Genomic DNA, 18,703 nt, shown 5'->3' with positions numbered 1-18,703 from the left:
GATTAATGATCATTAGAAATAAAGGAATAAAGAGGATACAAAGTAAAGACCATGCACCCATGGCTGATTAGCCCATTTAAAATCCCCACTCTTACCACTGCCACCATGATCATTGCAAGCCAAAGAGCCCAAGAGGACCATCCACTCGCTAATATCCTCTGTCTACAGGATGTATGTAATGACAGGAAGTCAGTGGGCTCCCAGGAAAGGTAGTTCTTTTTTAGGGTAACAGATTTTCCATTATAAATACCACCCTGAGATCCATGGAAGACTGGTCTCTCCCATGGATCTTGTAAACATAGCCAACATTTAAATTACAATAATTTGGGAATAAAAGGGAAAAAGAATGAAACCAATGATTGCTAGGTGCATTTGCAAAAAGCCAGTTGGGGTAGTCCCCTTCTGCATAAGAGTATACACACAAAACAAATGCATTCAACTTCACACAATTCAAATAACCCCATCCCAAAGTTCACTCTGGATCTTCTAGTGCAGTGTGTGGTCTGAGGAGGCATCTTCATGGTGACTTCTCCAAACAGTTCACTTTCTGGATTCGGTGTTTCTTAACCTAAAATTACTCTCAAAAGAATTTTAAACTTTGAATTTTAGAATAATAATACATTCTCCCCTGAAGAGGGTATTGAAAAACACAGGGATCACTTAGGGATACATGGCTGAGTTTTGAGGTATATAAATCAATTTGCAAGAGAAATAAAAAACATTAAAAAAATCCAAATAAAAGGAAAAAATAACTTCTGGATGAAATATAGACTACTAAAGTCTTATGTATAAAAAGTCTTATGTGTAAAAATTTCTAGAAAAGGAAAATAAACCTATAATAGGTCCTTGAATCAGGGCCCAATTAAAGTAATTTCTATCCCACAAGTCTGTAGGACAAATGCAGTAATATTTCACTTACCCATATGCAGCCAAGACTACGGGAAGTTGCCATACTATAAGTGAGAAAAAAGGACTAGATTTTTGTGTGATAGGGAAGTGTCATTCCCTGGTCTGATTTTACCTTCACTCTCAGGGACACGGGGAGCCAGAATGTTAGCCAAACTTCACTACTTGTCTGTGAGCATTTCACAAAGAGTGGATACAAAGCATTCTGCGTTTTAACATACGTCAAGCACCGCAACCTCGAGTCTCACACTAGGTACAAGTCCTTTCGTATTGGCCTAGAAGTTCATCAGTCCTTCCTGGATTGGTTTGGTCCTTTCTGAACTTGTGCTCCTTGGCACTGTGCAGATTTTCGTCAACCCCACTGGGATTGGTTGGTCTCCTTGACCTTGTGCTTCTTGGCACTATATAATGGCTCTTTTGTTCCCTTCTCCTGGAATCAGATACAATCATTAATCACAGTCCCATATTATTTATCAATAAATGGCAGGTTTCCATAGTCTGAAGCTTTTGGGTATTATTAATATTATAGCAAATATATATTTTAACTGCAAAATCAAAAAATAAATTAAAAATCTTCTCAATACTTTTGACATGTGCTTCAAATACAAAGAGAGAAAAAACAAAACTGAAATAGTATATTGCACATGCAAGCAAAAACAATAATAAAAAGTTTTAAAAATCAAAAATAGATAGCTTACAATTTTGACACACTGTCAGCTAAGGAAAGGTAAAATACAAATGCTTCTCACCCCAAAATGAGAGCCATTTCCTTTTCAAACTTGGCCATGATCCACTGTTTACAAAGTAACAGTTTTTATAATGAACAATAGTATGTGTAATGTACATTCAAAGAAGTACCAAAGTCCCCCAAATTCAAAATAGTCCATTTAATTACAATAGCAAACAAACCCACTATCATATTTCATATAAGTTGATGTATGACATAAAAAACTCTATGAACTGATGGATATTTGTCACAATTTTTATAGGTGTAGAAAATCTTTCAACCTTGGCAAACATATTTTTAAACAAAGTAAAACTTATTTGGGTCTAGAACATCATAAAGAAATCTAGATTGTTCTGGTGGAAGTAAATTAAACTGAAGAGTTTTGAGGAGCTCTTTTTTTGGCTTCCAGCTTCATAGAAACACCTTGGTAGGAACATCTCTTTGGTTCTCTACCTTTAATAGAACATTCTTTATAATATAAAGAGAAAATATCATCCATTCAGAAACCACTAGTTATCTAAAATTATTTTTGAAGACCCCTTAAAATTGCAATTTAAATTCTTAGCTCATTAAATTCTTCAAAGGTTGTTATCCAGTTTGAGTCTATCCATCATCTATGTGACACTTAACAAATGCAAAATGGAAGAAAAAGCTATTTATGGGCTTTACAATATTTTGTTTAGTATAGTTATAGGGGAAAGGTAACAGAATATATGTAATAGTTAAAACAGTAGATTAAACTGATTCAGTGTTAACAGAATAGTATTTATCAGATTAATATATGAACTTAAAACCAACCAAATTAAATCATAAACGAAACAATCAGCCAACAACAAATACAACCAAATACAGAGACTTTTATAAAACATTAGAGTCTGAAATGGCTTAAAATTTCACCTCCAGGCTCTTTAAAGTTCCTTTCTCTATATGTTCAGATTCCTTTTGTCAGAGCTCTGGGATCTCCCATAGCAAGGGAGAACATGGTTTTGAGGAATCCCAAAATGGATGAATCTTAAAGACTAAGCAGGCCCACACGGCAAAGTGTTGTAGGGAGATGAATTTCTCCCTTGAATCTCAGGCAAGATATGTGAAAGGATCAGTGCACTCATGAAAAAAAAAAAAAACATCCTAAAACTAGAAGCTGTTTGAAATAGGTAATGCACTGCTCTTTCAAAGAGCGCCCCATGTTTGCAATTTTTACTTCCTGTTTAGAAGAGTAACTTCCTTTTTCCCTATGCTAGGGAGCAGTTTGTTTCCCCAATCACATGGAGGAGTTAGGAGGCTAATCGTTGCCTGAGGAAAATACATCCCAGTTTTTATCAGTTGCCCAGAAAGTGGCTCCAAGGACTCCTAGCTTCTCAGCAGCAGCAATCAGCAGCCCAGCAGGATCAGCAACAGTGGTTGGGGTCAGGGTAGGGACAGAGGCCAATTCAGGAGCAGGAGTGGGGCTGGAGATCAGGAGGAGGAGCAGATGGCTGGGGGCCAGGGGCAGGAGCAGGACCAAGGAGCAAGCAGTATCAGGAGCAGGTCACTGGGATTTAGCAGCAGGAGCGAGCAGAATCAGGAGCAACAATGCCAAAGGCAGCATCGAGGAACTGAGGAACATGGGCTCAAGCAGATGGGCGAGAGAAGTGGCTTATCTCTTCTTCGCCAAGAGTCTCCAAGCTAAAAATAGCACAGCTGGTGGGGAGGGCAACCAGGCAAAAGGTTGGGATGGGAGAAGTAAAGCAGCAGCTTAGAAAAGAGTTTGGAGTTCTCTTGGAGTTTGTTGGGGGGAGGGGGAAAAGCATGAAAAGTCTTGGCAAGAGGAATATGTCTCTTCTTGGCAAGAGAAATGTGTCTTAAAAATTTTTATCTAGGCTATCTTAAAAAAACTGAGAAGTTCTACTCTCATTACAACTAGTGGTTGCTATCAATGTAAAAATTACAATTAAACTCTCAATAATAAAATAAAAAACAAAATAATAAAATAATAAAAATAAAAATATTATATTTTAAAGATTTATTAATGATCATTAGAAATAAGGGAATAACGAGGATATAAAATAAAGACCACATGCCCATGGCTGATTAGCCCATTTAAAAATCCCTGCTCTTACCACTGCCATCATGCTAGCTGCAAGCCAAAGAGCCCCAAGAGGACCACCCACTCACTAACATCCTCTGTCTACAGGAAGTACATAATGTCAGGAAGTCAGTGGGCTCCTGGGAAATGTAGTTCTTTTTTTTTTTTTTTAGGGGAACAGATTTTCAGTTATGCAAATGGCATAGATGGAAATGCTAATCTTATTTAGATTTTGTTAAATTTAAAATTAAAAGAAGGAAGTTAAAGAAAATTCTTGAGACGCGACTATTCTGAGTGAATTGAAAAGCAGAACAGTGTTTCTTGAAGTAAGGAAAAATGCAACATTTATTCAATATTGACTATAATCAAACTAACACTGAAGAATCATAAGGAAGGAAAGGTTAGGAAAAGTGAAAATATATAAATCAAACTACTAAAGTGCAAAAGATGAAAAGAAAGGCCATTAGTGAAGACAGTACTTTAAAAAGCAGCACCTTTTATTGAAACTAGAAGCTAAATAAAGGCAAATGATGTACTAAGAAAGTAAGTAAACTGATCTTCAACTTGGATTGAGCCATTCAAAGACAATCAAAATACATACCTAAGTCATGCTACAACATATATATTGTCATTGAATTACATAATTTTATGTTGTAAGATTGTGCCCCAATTACTTTAATTTTGTATCTTTCTTGGGCTGACAATGCCTCATGAAGTCAGTGACTCCCATTTCCATCTGGAAAGGTTGCCAGCATAAAGAGCTTGTTGGCATTAATAAAGATTTATCTACAAATTCTAGCAAAATTTTGCTTCTCAAAATGACTAAATAGTTCTGACTCTTCAGATTACAACCAAGGGGATTGGAGGAATCTATCTTCTACTACCTTGTTTTTTATTCATAAAGCTGTCATAAATTTTACATTTTCTTTGCAGCATAATTCAATTCTATACTTAAAATAGCAACTTGAAAGCAAAATAATAAGAATGTTCATTTTTTACTTCAGTTAGAAATGGAAATAATTATTTGTGGGGAAAATTACCTTCACATTAAAAATCTTATAGAACTTTCTAATAGGACTAAATTAACTTACTGAGCTTTTGAGAGGATGCCTGACAGTGGGATGTGGGAACAAAACTAAAGAAATAAGCAGTAGTGGAATAAAAATGGATTAGACTTGTTCTACTTGATCTTAGAAGGCAGGACTAGGATCAATACAGAAGAAGGAGTTTCCCTTATGAATCAATCCATTACAAAAACACTGCCTTGAGAAGTTTTTAGTTCCTGATTACAGAGGTCTTTAAGTTAAGAATAATTTTAAAAAATTCCAAACTTTCTTGAAGATGCTGTTAAAAGGCTTTATATATCAGTTGTAGGATGACATGACAGTCAATGTCTTTTTTCAACTCTGTAAGATGTTATAAGTAAATGGCTCACTTTCTAGTGTCAGGGCTCCAAAATTAACCCCTTGCTAATGCTTCTTATTTCTGAAGTTGTCATGTTCTCCAGGCTGAGATCCAGCAGCTCATGGTCCAAACTTAGGTGCTGAGCTTATCTCACCCAATCAAAATGTGCAATGAGCTTGGCATGACAACAATCCTTTACACAAATCCACTCAAGGTGAACTCTGCTGCTGTCAATCTGTTATTGTCAAATTTACACACCAGAACCATGGGTCAACTCAAACTAACCATGTCAACTCTGAGTAATGAAAACATCTGCAAGAACCACATCCCAGCCACCATGGCTCTACCATGAATAGACTTTCAATCACCAAACAAAATTGGCTGTAACCCTCTTTTATGCTAAACAAAAGTCTTGTCACTAAACAAATTTTACATTGTTTCAGCTATGTTCTTTGTCCCTTCTTTGTCTCATCATAATTATATTTATATAATTATGATATGTGTGTGTGTGTGTGTGTGTGTGTGTGTGTGTGTGTGTGTGTGTGTGTGTGTGTGTGTGAAGGCTGAATGTGGGCATTTTGGGTTAGCCTTCAATAAGAGTCTTTCCCTGTCATATCATGAATTATCTCTTACTCTTCAACAGAATAAAAATTTAAAGCACCTGATGAGTATTTCGGTTTATTCTCATGACCCATTTGAGTGGGTGGTCCACACTAGTTACATTTCCATTTGAACTGAATATTAACATCACATACAGGGTAACAGTGAGATGCACGGTGGATATGAATAGTCTGCAACATATGACCAATGATTATAGAAAAAAAAGGAGTAAATTATGTTATTAGAAATGATATAATAGGAAAAAATGGGGTGGTAAAAGCAAGGGATGACAGGCAGAGAGCCCAAATAGAATTCTTGAGATATGAGGAGACAACAAAATACTTTCAATATGTTGGATGGATGCCTTATGAAAATTAATGTAAGGATATGAATGAGAAAATGGAAGCAAAGAAAGGTGACAGAGGATGACTAAGAATGTGTCACTGAGACCTATTAAAAATAATATCATGAGTACTAGAGTTCAACATAAGTTAAGACTTGGCTGAAAATGATCTGTTTGTTGTTTTTAAGCTAGAAAGTAGCTATTTTTTTTTTAATATTAGAGGATTGAGGAATTATATGATAGCCAGGAAGCCAGCACTATCACTGGATCAAAGAGTACCTGTGGGATAAGGGGGAGTAAGGTATAAGAAACCTGGAAAAGTAGGAGGGGGCTAGGTTATAAAGGGCTTTGAATGTCAAAAAGAACATTTTGTATTTCATCATGGAGACAATATGGAGCCACTGGAGTTTAGTGAGTATGGAGTGGCACAGTTGTAAAAAATATCATTATTTAAATTGCAAAGTTTAAATTCCTTTTGAGAAGAATTTTAGGTAAAGAAGATGCTACCTCTCTGAATCCAGAACTGAACTGTTGGAGAAGACACCATGAAGAAGCCTCCAGACCAGCCAGCTGCAAAAAATTGAACTTTGGGTGTGGTTGATTGAACATTTATTTGTATGTATACTTTCATGCCAAAGGGGACTGCCCCCTAACTGGCTTTTTGTCAATGTGTTCAGCAATTATTGGTTTTATTTTTTTTTTCTTATCCTCAAATTATTGTAATCTTTAAATTGATTATGTTTTCATGATCCTTTGGGGAAAAAAAAATTTTTTTTTTTAAACGATCAAACGGAGGAATTGTAAAAATAGACTCGAATTCAGGACTCCAATCCCCAGAATCCTTTTCTCCACGTCCCCAGAGTGCTTTGTAATCACACTGAATTCTCGCCTGGGTGAGAACACAAATGATTATTTAAAGGAGTTCTCCACCTACTGAGGGCTTTTTGGACTTCCGTTTTGGAGCAGACGCGGCTCTTCCATGATGTGAGATTATCTTGTCTAGGCCTCTCTGGCCTAGGCACGTGTTTCTTATCCTGTATTTTCTTTAACCCTTAATCTTTAATAAACCTCTAAAAAAAATAATACTCCTTACAGAGAGAAACAAATTTCTACCTGCCTCAGTCTCCCCTAAATTTTAACTGTTACACGGTTGGACTGTAAATTTAAGAAATTTACTTTACTGGCTGAAGGGGATATTAAATGGGAGTGGGGATGGGTTTGAGGTAGTTAGACCCATCATCAGACTACTTCAATAAGCCAGGGGTGAGGTGATGAGGGCCTGCATTAGAGAAGATACAGTTTCATAGAAGAAAAAGGAGCATATTTGAGAGCTATTACAAAGGTGAAATCAATAAGCCTTGGCAATGGACTTATAGGGGGTGAGAGATAGTGAAGAATCCAGGAAGGCTCCTAGGTTGTAAACCTGAGGGACTCGGAGAATGGTGGTCACGTATAGTAATAGGGAAGGTAAAAGTTGGGGAGAGAATTTAGGGAGAAATAATGAGTTCTCTTTCAGACATATTGAGTTTAAAATGTCCACTGGATAGCCAAGTCAAGCTATCTGAAAGGCAACTGGAGAGGTAAAACTAGAGATCAACAGAGACTATGGCAGGATAGGAAGAGTTGAGATCTATTGTCAGCATAGAGATGGTAATTAAGTCCATGAGATCACCAAATGAATTCTTATAAAGGGACAAAAGAAATAGGCTCAGGACAGGACCTTGAGGGATACCTACCATTAAAGGTGATCAGGAGGAGGTTCCAGGAAAGGAGACAAAGGAGCAGTTAGATAGATAGAAGGAGAAGCAGGAGAGAGTAGTGTCTTGAAAACCTAGAAAGAAGATAGTTTCAAGAGGAGAGGGTGATTAAAGGCTGCAGAGGGGTCAAGGAGAATGAGGATTGAGAAAAGGTCACTGGATATGGCCACTAAGAGATCATTAGTAACTTTGGAGAGAGCAATTTGGGCAGAATGATATGGTCAGAAGCCAGATTGTAAGGGATAGAGGAGAAAGTGAAGGTACCCATCGTAGATGGCCTTTTCAAGTTTAACTATAAAGGGCAGACGGGAAATAGGATAATAGTAAGGATTGAAGATCAAGGGAGAGTTTTTAAGTATGAGGTAGACATGGGCATGTTTGTAAGTGATAGAAAATGAGTCATTAATAGGAAGAGACTGAAAATAAGTGAGAAAGTACGGATTGCAGAAGGGGCAGTCTATTGGAGGAGATGGGATGGGATGGGATCCCTTAAACAAATAGAGGGAAAAATTATAGAACAAATCTAAGTAGAATGATTACAAAGAGTCAGCAAGATTGAAGAATGTTATGTCAAATTACCTTATTTCCTTACTTTTAGAGGGAATGATTTAATTTATTAATATTTAACAAAAATATCTGCTTATTTTATATTGATTTTGACTTACAAATACCGATAAAGAATTTAAGAGTATTAACATTCAAAATAAGTTTTCTTGTGAAAAAAAAGGGAAGACATACTATAAGATGAGACAATTCAATAAATTTACAAATGATTAAAGGCCTGCATTCAAAGAATAACTGTTAATGATTTAATGACAGTATGAGAGTAGGTTTCTAAAAGACTGCTTAGGGATGTGTACTTGGCCCCATGCTATTGAACATTTTTTACCAAGGGCATGAATGGCACGAATGACATAGACAATGACATGAATAGTGCTGTCTTCAAATCTGCAAATGACATAAACCTGAGATTGCCTCTATTGCTCTACTGCATCTAAGACCAAATTCAAAATATAATTTCAGACCTTTTTCAACCTGGTTCCAAATGTACTTTTCCAGGTTTATTATACTTACACTCTTTTACACATTCTATGTTCTAACCAAACTGTTTTGTTATTTCTCATATATTATGTTCCACCTTTTGCTCCCCTGCCTTTGTAATGGTTGCTCCCCAAGACTGGAATATCCTGCCTTGCCTCTGCTTTGTAGAATCTTTAGCTTCCTTCAAATAACAGTTTAAGTAACTTTTCCTTACTTTCCTCCCCAACTACACTCCCAGCTACTAGTGCCTCCCATTGAAATTACCTTATTTTTACTTTGTATATAATCTATAAATGCTTCTCTGTGTACACACTGCTTCCTTGGATGGAATAAAAGTTCTTTGAAGTAAGAAACTGTTGTATTTTTGTCTTTGTATTCTTAGCATTAAAACATTGTGGGGCACATAGCCAGCACTTAAAAATGCTTATAAATCATCTATACTGCATTGGAAGTTCCATCTCTTCCATAACTACTTCAACTCTCCTTTTATCCTGAATTCCTATATTATAATGGCATTTTCCAAAGAATCATCATTTAATTATATTTTGTCTTATATTATTCCCATTTCTACAGTGAAAAGAATGCTGGATTTGTCTTCAAAAGAAAAGTTTTCAAGTTATATCACTTATAAACTATTGAGCTTTGGGCAGTAAGCAACCACTCTGAATCTCTTCTTCTCTGTAAAACAGGGATAATAAAACCTCATAGGTGCCTCTGAGGATCAAATGAAAGATTATTAAGTACAGGGTTGTGATTTTGCAATAATAAATTATATACTTTACTGGACTGTATTTACATACCAGAAATAACCAGAAGCCATCATCAAGAAATGCATGATGAGAAAAATGAATAAAGTCTCCTTCTTGTAATCTAGTAGGGCAGACAAGTGGGTTGCTAGGGTACTAGTAAGGACATAAGAAGGGAAAGGGGCAGCTCAGGACCCACTGGATCATTGCTTCTCCCAGCTCCATAGCAGGCACAGATGTGAAGTCTATAGGAAGACCCTGGGAATAGAATCAACCTGGATATGGCTATTATAATCTAGGAGATGAAGAAAGGGCCCAATCTAGGCTGGTTTCCTTGGACTTCACCTTGCTGAATGATGAGAACAGAGACTTTGACTAGGGCCCTCATGTGGATGCCAACTCCAGACTCCTGCTATGCTGATAGTACTTCCTTCTAATAAGGAAATGTGTGGGTAATTGCTCCTCTGCCTCCCTATTCCCAATTATCAGATTAGGATGGAAAGAGACTGGCTTCCTGGTTTCTTCCCCTTTGGGAAAAAACTAACTACCAACAGGGCAAAAACTATAACTTGGGCACTCCTTATAACCCCCTAATTGCCTTCACCAGATCTCTGCAATCTCTATGGTATCTGTTTCATAGAAGTTAAGTGTCTAGATTCTTATCCTCTGCCAGGTTCTTGAGCAAAGTAAGATACCCCTTAGATATCCCACTGTAATCTCTTCAAGGAGTAACCCATATGAGGAATTTATGGAAATGAATCATTCAAATACAGCATTCTCTAAATTTTAAAAAAGTGAGTCATAATAAAAGTGAGAGACAATAGACTGCTATATTGTTCCTACAAAATATTAAAAAGAACTAGAGGGAAGTTGCTAGTATTTTGAATAGGGTCTCTATGGAGAATTTATATAAAGATATGACCTCTAGAATAAAACAGGGTGAGAAAGTATGGAGGAGGAGGAAGCACAAAGGGAAAAGGGAAGTTCTCACATTGATGGATCTCTCAAAGTACTATTATTAAAATCTTAGACTTATTTCTTAACTACAAAGGGGATATTGTACAGAGGTATTACCTATTTTACTTACATCTCCTGACAAAGACTAAAGTGGCCCCTTTGAATCCAATGATGGCACTATTTAAAAAATTATCCCATTTTAGTTAGACACTTAGAAAAAATATTAAGTATATATATATATATATCTATATTTGTGTGTATATGAAATATAGTCATTAGTTGTATAAGTGCTGAATTAAAATTCTATTCTGAAATAAAACACAATCTAAGTCATCTTTTCTGAGGCCAAATACAACCTACCCTACTTGTTTCCATTCAAAAGGAAAAAAATAGCTATTTAAAGGAGGATGGATTTGATTCCTACATCTCATTCCCATCAGTTGATATAATCATAGGATATAATCACAGATAAGACCTTAGTGAATAAACACTTAATGTTCCCTTTATTAAGTATAATCTCCATTCAGGGCTTTTAATAGCTAAATCTTAAGAGTTAGAGCTTAGTTAGAGCTTGGTCCATGCTTAGAGCAACTGTGTCATATGAGCCCTTTACCTGTACCAGGGGAGTTTCTGTGAAGATTGGTTTTAGCTATCTCCTGATTGTAACAATGGAGATACTTGGTCTAACAATCAAGAATGCAGTTCACAGGAAGTCACCAGCCAGAAGAAGTGAGAGGAAGTGACGCGAAATATATGGACGGTTTTACATCACTTTCCTGCATCTCATCTGTACCAATGGTAGCTTAGCTTGACTTAGGACAGCCCAGGGGGTCTATCAGCTGTTTCTACACATGTCTGCACATGTTTCTGCACAAAGGCCATCCTCCTGAATACTTAATCCTTAAGTATGGGTATAGACATTCCTGATTTTATTAATTTAAAGTTCCCAAGACATTCCTGATTGTTAGACTAAGTATCTCCATTGTTACAATCAGGAGATAGCTAAATCCAATCTTCACATTTCTTTCCTTTCCCTATCCCACTGATCAGAGTGTCTAGCAGTAGAACTATTCTCCCAATAGCCAACTTGAGGTAAACAACTGCTGATTTCAACACTGATTCATGATCCTCTGTTGAGAACACTATTTGTTCAGTCCATCTCTCCAGGATAACATCCATATCACTAATCAATGGTGGCTCCATCAGTGCTGAGTAGTTGAGATTCACCATAGGTTTTTGGCCCATAAATAGTCTTCAGGGTATTTTAGAAATGCTTTGAATTGTTACTATTAGAATAAAGCTGAATTTTGAGGAAGAAGGATACCAGAATGGCTTCCAAGAAGGAAGCAATGGAGGGCAGCAATTCTCAGGAGCAATGATTTTTGAAAATAGTACATATAGGACACTATAAAATGCAAATGCTGATTATTTAATAAATCCTGACAATAACTCCAAGGTCAAAGAATCCTAGAGCTATGGACTATGCTATCTAGCATTGTAGCATTGCTCTAATTATGTGACTAATTACACAAAAAAATTGCTCAACCTTTTTGTTCTAAAATGTTATGAACTCAGCATTCTTTTCATTCATTAAGTTCAGAAATTTGATTTTCCTTCCTATTTATTCACATTCATCTGGTAAGTTAGATTTGGCACTTATAACCAAATTGTTTTTAGTTTTAAACCAAAAATACACAAACTGTAATTATTAATATCTGCTATTATTTATACATTAGTAAATTAGTTTGAAGTTTTAAAAAATGTCTTGCTCATACCTTTCATATTTAACATTTTGAGACTTCTTTCAATAAATAGCCTGTTCTTTAGATTTTGTGTTTGTGTGTCTCCTATTATCACAATGATATTCATCTTTTAAATTTCTATTCTAAATAATAATTTTTCTTATCATTTAATTTTTTTTTCTATTTTGAGGTTAATGGAAATTTAAAATGTATCTTACCTGGCCAAACATAGATCATGTTTTCCCAAAAAACTAGCTTGTATAAAATTGGAATGACTTATAATTAGTGTTACTTTTAAATATAAGTATATATGTATGTATATCTTAAGCACACATCACACATACAAATTTCCTTCCAAAGAGATATTATTTTAAGATGATAGTTTATATTAAGGATGAATGCAGAGAGCAGCTAGGTGGCTAACTGAGAGCCAGGCCTAGAAACAGGAGGTCCTGAACTCAAATATGGCCTCAGACACTTCCTACCTATGTGACCCTGGGCAAGTCACTTAACCCCCATTTTGCCTAGCCCTTCCTGCCCTTCTGCCTTGGAACCAATACACAGTATTGGGTCTAAAATGGAAGGTAAGGGTTTAAAAAAAAAGATGAATGTAGTATTTGCAGTGAAAATGTAGGAAGATGAGAAAATAAGGAACCAGTTATAAATACTGCTTGTAGCTCACACAATGTCCATTAGTGTTTCCTTAGTACTATAAGACATTATTGAGGTTTTAAAAGTTGAATGGTTTGTCCTATAATCTACAAGGACTAGTTTTAGTAAGGGCTAATTTTCAGGCCTTTGCTAAACTCTAACTTTTAGTATTTCTATCATGGCATGTGGGTTTTGATACTGGGTTCTCAAAGGATACATAGAAGAGTGAACACTTACTGGGTGTTACCAAATGGTATAGTCCTAAGCATGTGGGTCCAGTGATGGAAAGTATACTAAGGAACAATACAGTTTATAATAATGCACACTGGCATAATGCTTTTCTCACAACAACCATGTGAGGTTGCTGGCACACATTATGTTTCAAGTTTTTCTTTTGTTGTTCTAGCTTTGGCAATTTCCTGCTGGTCTTCCTCATATATGTAAGACACTCCAAATATATGAAGTATTTTTTTAAAAAGACAGCACACTTTAGAGCAGGAGTTCATAACTTTCTTTTGGGTCACAGATTCCTTTAGCAGTCTGATTAAAACATTATGATTTTAAATAAAAAATTAAAATACATAAGATTACAAAAGAAACTGAAGACAAGAGGAAAAAAGGTATCTTTTTTCCAATCAAGTTTATTAACTCAGATTTAGAATCATGCTGTAAAGTCTGAAGACTGACACAAGAGAAGTAATGATGAAATTAGACATTTAAGCCACAAAGAAATTTTGACACCTTTGTTCTCTACGTGAGTTCTGACCACCTGGGCAAGGGAAAATTTTAGTTCTGCTAAGGACATGAAGAGTGGACTCCATAAGAATAGACCCATGACAAAAACTGCAGGAAAAAAATACAGTACTAACTAGCTATAGACAAATATCTCATACCACATATAAAGATTAGCTCCAAATGAGTACATCATGACTTTGACATTAAAAATGTATCATAAGCAAATTAGAGGAGCAAGCAAAACACTGCTTTTTTGAACTATAGTAAGAGAAGAGTTAATGACCAAATAAGGGATAGAAAGGATCAAAGAAGTTAAAACTGACAATCTTGATTATATAAAATTAAGAATTTTGGCACAAATAAAACCAATGCAGCTATAACCAGAAGGTAAACAGGTAACTGGGGGGTTGGGGAGAGGTGGAGGGGGTGGGAATCTTTGCAACATGTTTCTCTGATAGAACTGATCCAAACATTTAAGAATAAGAGCCATTTCCCAAATGGTAAATGGTCAAAAGATTTGAACAGTTTTCATAGGAAAAAATCCAAGCTACCAAGAGCCATATTTTTAAAAATGCTCTGAATCCCTAATAATTAGAGAAATGTAAATTAAAGCAACTCTGAGTTTTCACCTCACACCCAACAGATTGACAAAGAGGACAAATAAAAAGGAAAAAATACCAATATGGAAAACTACCATGTTATTCCATTATTGGTAGAACTACAAATTAATATAGCTATTCTTGAAAGTAATTTGGAACTATGCCCAAAATGTTACTTAAAGTCTCTATAATACCACTACTAGTCCTCTGCCCCCAAAGAAAAAGGAAAATGAATAAAAATATTAACAGAAAATCCTTTTTCTTTATAGCAAAGACCTAGAAATTAAGGGAAGGGCCATCAAGTGGGAAATGGCTGAACAAATTATGACAGGAAAATAATGGATTACTGTTGAAAGAAACAGCAAGAGAGATGGTTGCAAAAAACCTGAGAAGACGTATAAACACTAATGCACAGTGCCTATAGGTGCTTGATGTTTGTTCCCTTTAAATGAATATAACCAGGAGAATGATTTATATAATAAAAACACTGTAAAAACAAACAACTTTGGAAAGATTTAAAAACAATTATTGATGCAATGAAAACTATGGTTCCAGAGGAGTAATGATGAAGCATGCTACCTAACTCCCGACAGAGGACTCAGCATATAGATTGAGATAATAAAGATTTTCAGATATGATTAATGTGGAAATCTGATTTGTTTGACTATGCATATTTTCTATAAGAGTTGTTTTTATTTTTATTTTTTAAATTGGGGGTGAAGGAAGAAAACTATTCTTGATTAGTGAAGAAAAAAAGAATGTTCATTTCTTGAGGGCAAAGACTATATTTATATTGCTTGATTTGTATCGCCATTACTTAACATGCTGCCTGGGACACAGGCATAAGATTTTTGTTTTTAAAAAAGTGAAAAAAGATCTAAATTCATCCATGTGATGAATTAGATTCTCTATCTACTTCCCTTTTTTCCTTCTTTGCTCTGTTAACTAAATATAATGCTCAAAAATTTCAAGGCTTGGCTCTCCAAGAAGCAGGAATAGTTAACAGCTTGCTTTCTTGCTATTTATTCAATTCTGCAACTCCTCAAAATTAATAAAGCATTCTTAACACATGTTAGAGACTGATTTTTTTTTTTGCATAAAAAAGGGGAAAACTGGGATACCATCTAAAGAGTTGTCACATTACCATGTGATGTAATGGAAAAATATTTATTAAGTAACTTCTATGTGCCATGTACTGTATTAGGTGCCAGGCATGCAAATATAAAAGGAAGGCAGTCTCTGTTGTCAATGAACTCAGAGTCTAATTAGGGAAAACAACTCATATAGGAGGGGAGGGGTGCAGGGGTCAGGTGTAGGACAAGTAGAAAGGCTCAGCAGTCCTCAGAGTGCAGTGGCAGGGTGTATAAGAAAGACTTGGATTCCTGAGGCTATAACAAGCCAGATGATAATGATGGGAAGTATAAAAGGCATTGGGGCAAAATAGATACTAAGTTCCAAGGATCCTTGGAGAGTAATGAATATCAGGGCAAATGGTAAGGACAGTGGTTTACTTACTATCTTACTGGAAGGTTGCACATGCAATCCAAGCATTTTGAGTGGTAGTATGCCCAACCAATATCCGTACAAACTTGGAGGAATGGAGCACCTCCGCCTCACTCATCTCAGGCCTTCCTGAGGCCTCAGTGAGCTGTATGAAATATCATTTAACAAATATCTTGTGAACACATGAGATTTATATTTTTCTCCATTTCCTTTCCCAAGTACAGACAGATGTTGAATTATCACATAATTACTCATTTGAGAGACTATTGCTGACAAATGTAGAAATGGGTTAGGGGTATCTATCTGATCGAGATTCCTCACCTCATTTCAAACTTTTAGAACTCACACAAATAGCTCTCAATCAAATTGCTGCAGTGAGACCCTAATTTAGTCCCCTTCCCAATCTATCTTAATGCATACATCTGACTATGTCACTCTCCGAATCAATCAACAATACAGGATCAAATATAAACTACTTAGCATTTAAAGTTCTTTACAACCTGGTTCCAACCTACTTTTCAAGCCTGGTTATATGTTACTCCTTTCTTCATGTACCAAACTGGCCCCCTTGCTGTTCCTCCCACATGACACTGTCTCTTGCTGCTGGCTCTCCCTCAACCTGGAATGCACTGCCTCTTCACCACTACCTCTAAAGCTCTGTGGTTTCCTTCCAAACTCAGTTCAAATACTATCTACTGCCATAGTAGTGAACCAATAGCACATGTGCTAGAGGGGGCACTCAGAGCCCTCTCTGTGGGCATGTACACCATCGCCATCACCCTCATCACTCTCGCCCCCACACAGAGTTCACTACTAGAAAGCCAGTGGGGCTGGGCTGCTCCCCTCCCCACCCCAAAGGTGCTGGAGGACATTTCTAACTAATGTGCCTCTTGCCCGCTTGCCCAATAGGAGTGCTTCCTCTCTCCCTCCCATTTGGGTAAGGTGAAGGGTGTGTGTGTGTGTGTGTGCACGCGCGCACGTGCAATTTGGGCACTGAGTCTCTAAAATGTTTGCCATCAATGAGCCACTGCATGATCTCATTCCTTATCCCCCCACTCCCATTACCTCATATTAATTTTGAATATACTTGTATATGTATACATTGTTTCCCCAGGTGAAATATAAGCTCCTTGAAGCAGAAACGGTTTCATTTTTGTGTTTGTATCCTCAGTGCCTAGAGTAGTACTTGGCACAATAGAGAATTAGGAAAGGCCTCAAAGTTCACTTCTCAACTCTTAACTGAGCTGACCTTTTTAGCAAGTCAGATTACCTCTCTGAGCTTTAGTTTTCATTATCTGAAAAATGGAGGATAAAATTTCAATAACTACTTCACAGAGTTATTACAAGCATTAAATGAGAACATTAAATAAAGTGTTTTGAAAAACAAAATGCTATTTAAGTGTAAGCTATTATTATCATGGTCCTTACCTCAAAGAACTTCTATTAGCTTCAAAACAAACTGTGAAGAATAAAAATTATAAACATCAACAGATCCTCCACATTATGAAGCACAACTTACTTCAACTTGAAAGAGTTCTCCAGCCCCTTCACAGTCATTTGATGTGATAACTGGGGTGTGAATATGAATATAGCCATTAGCCTGAAATAGAAAAAAAAATTCCTAAATGTTTATTAAAACACAATGACAAGAGAACGAGCCTCAGTTATTAATAATACAAAAGCCACAAGGCAAAGATATTAAATCACACTCCAATAAAATACAGAGCCTCCCTCAACAAGGAAAATACCCATGCATGACTATTAACCATTCATTAACCTGAGTGCCTACTATACACAATACCATACCGCAATATAAAAACAGTAGGACTAGGAAAGAAATCTAAATAGTCATCAATCCAAAGGTGTTAAAGGCATAGGTGAAACTAGATTAAAATATAATTAGAAAATATTTAACAAAACCTAAGTCAATGTTTGGTCTTCAGGGATTCTTCTTTACTGAGTAGTGACCTACATTACAATTTTAGTTTGACTTCATTGACTAAGTCATTATCTGTAGTTTCAGAAATGAGAAAGGCCTCATGAAAAAGAATAAGGAAGGAGAAGTGACTTCTCCAAGTGGACCACGCTAACTAAAGTCACAACTGGTAACACGGGAAAGGACCTGCTTTTACGAAAATATTTATAGCTGCTCTTTTTGTGGTGCCAAAGAATTGGAAGCTAAAGGTATGTCTCTCAATTGGGGAATGGCTAAACCAATTATGGTATATGATGGTGATGGAACAGGATGATTTCAGAAAGAGCTGGGAAGACCTTTGTGAACTGAAGCAGAGTGAAATAGGCAGAACCAGGAAAACATTATACACAGTAACTGTAATATTGTGGAATTATCACATGTGATAGATTTTGCTAATAATAACAATACAATGATCCTGAACAATTCTGAGGGATTTATAAAATAGAATGCTATCCACCTCCAGAGAAAGAGCTGATAAAATAGGAAAGCAAATGAAAATATATGATTTATCACTTATTCTGGTTTTATAAGATTACTACCTTGCAAAAATGAATAATATGGAAATTTTTTAAAAATTCAAAAATATATAAAGTCATAGCTGGGACTTGGACCCAGGTCTATTGGGAAATAGACCAATACTTTCATTTAAATTCATTGATATTTTACACACACACACACACACACACACACACACACACACACACATATATTGACACAACCAACACTTACCCAAAACAATAAACAAATACCCTTAGAACATATATTCCCCAGAATAAAATTTGTAAGTTATGAACAGAAACTAGTAATGTGCCCTTTAACTTTGCAATATAGTATTAACAGTAATAATGATACACAACCACTTCTGCCATCACAGGATGACTTTATTTACATTAAAGCAAACACTATATATTATTTTTCTAGTTCTGCCTAATGTGAGTTTTAAAAATAATAT

At 36.0% G+C, this 18,703-nt stretch overlaps 1 protein-coding gene across 1 annotated transcript in view; it reads right to left on the bottom strand.

Annotated features, from left to right (window-relative positions):
• NARS2 (asparaginyl-tRNA synthetase 2, mitochondrial) overlaps positions 1–18,703 on the bottom strand; it is a 175,825-nt gene that overhangs the window by 122,933 nt on the left and 34,189 nt on the right. Inside the window, exon 5 of the mRNA XM_001377502.3 lies at positions 17,296–17,376. Within this exon, the coding sequence (XP_001377539.1) occupies positions 17,296–17,376 (81 nt within the window). The remainder of the gene's footprint in view (positions 1–17,295; positions 17,377–18,703) is intronic.

This window comes from Monodelphis domestica, chromosome 4, assembly GCF_027887165.1.
Source record: "Monodelphis domestica isolate mMonDom1 chromosome 4, mMonDom1.pri, whole genome shotgun sequence".
NCBI lineage: Eukaryota > Metazoa > Chordata > Mammalia > Didelphimorphia > Didelphidae > Monodelphis > Monodelphis domestica.
Note: the sequence above shows the minus strand (reverse complement) of the source record. Positions and strands in the feature narration are given on the sequence as shown.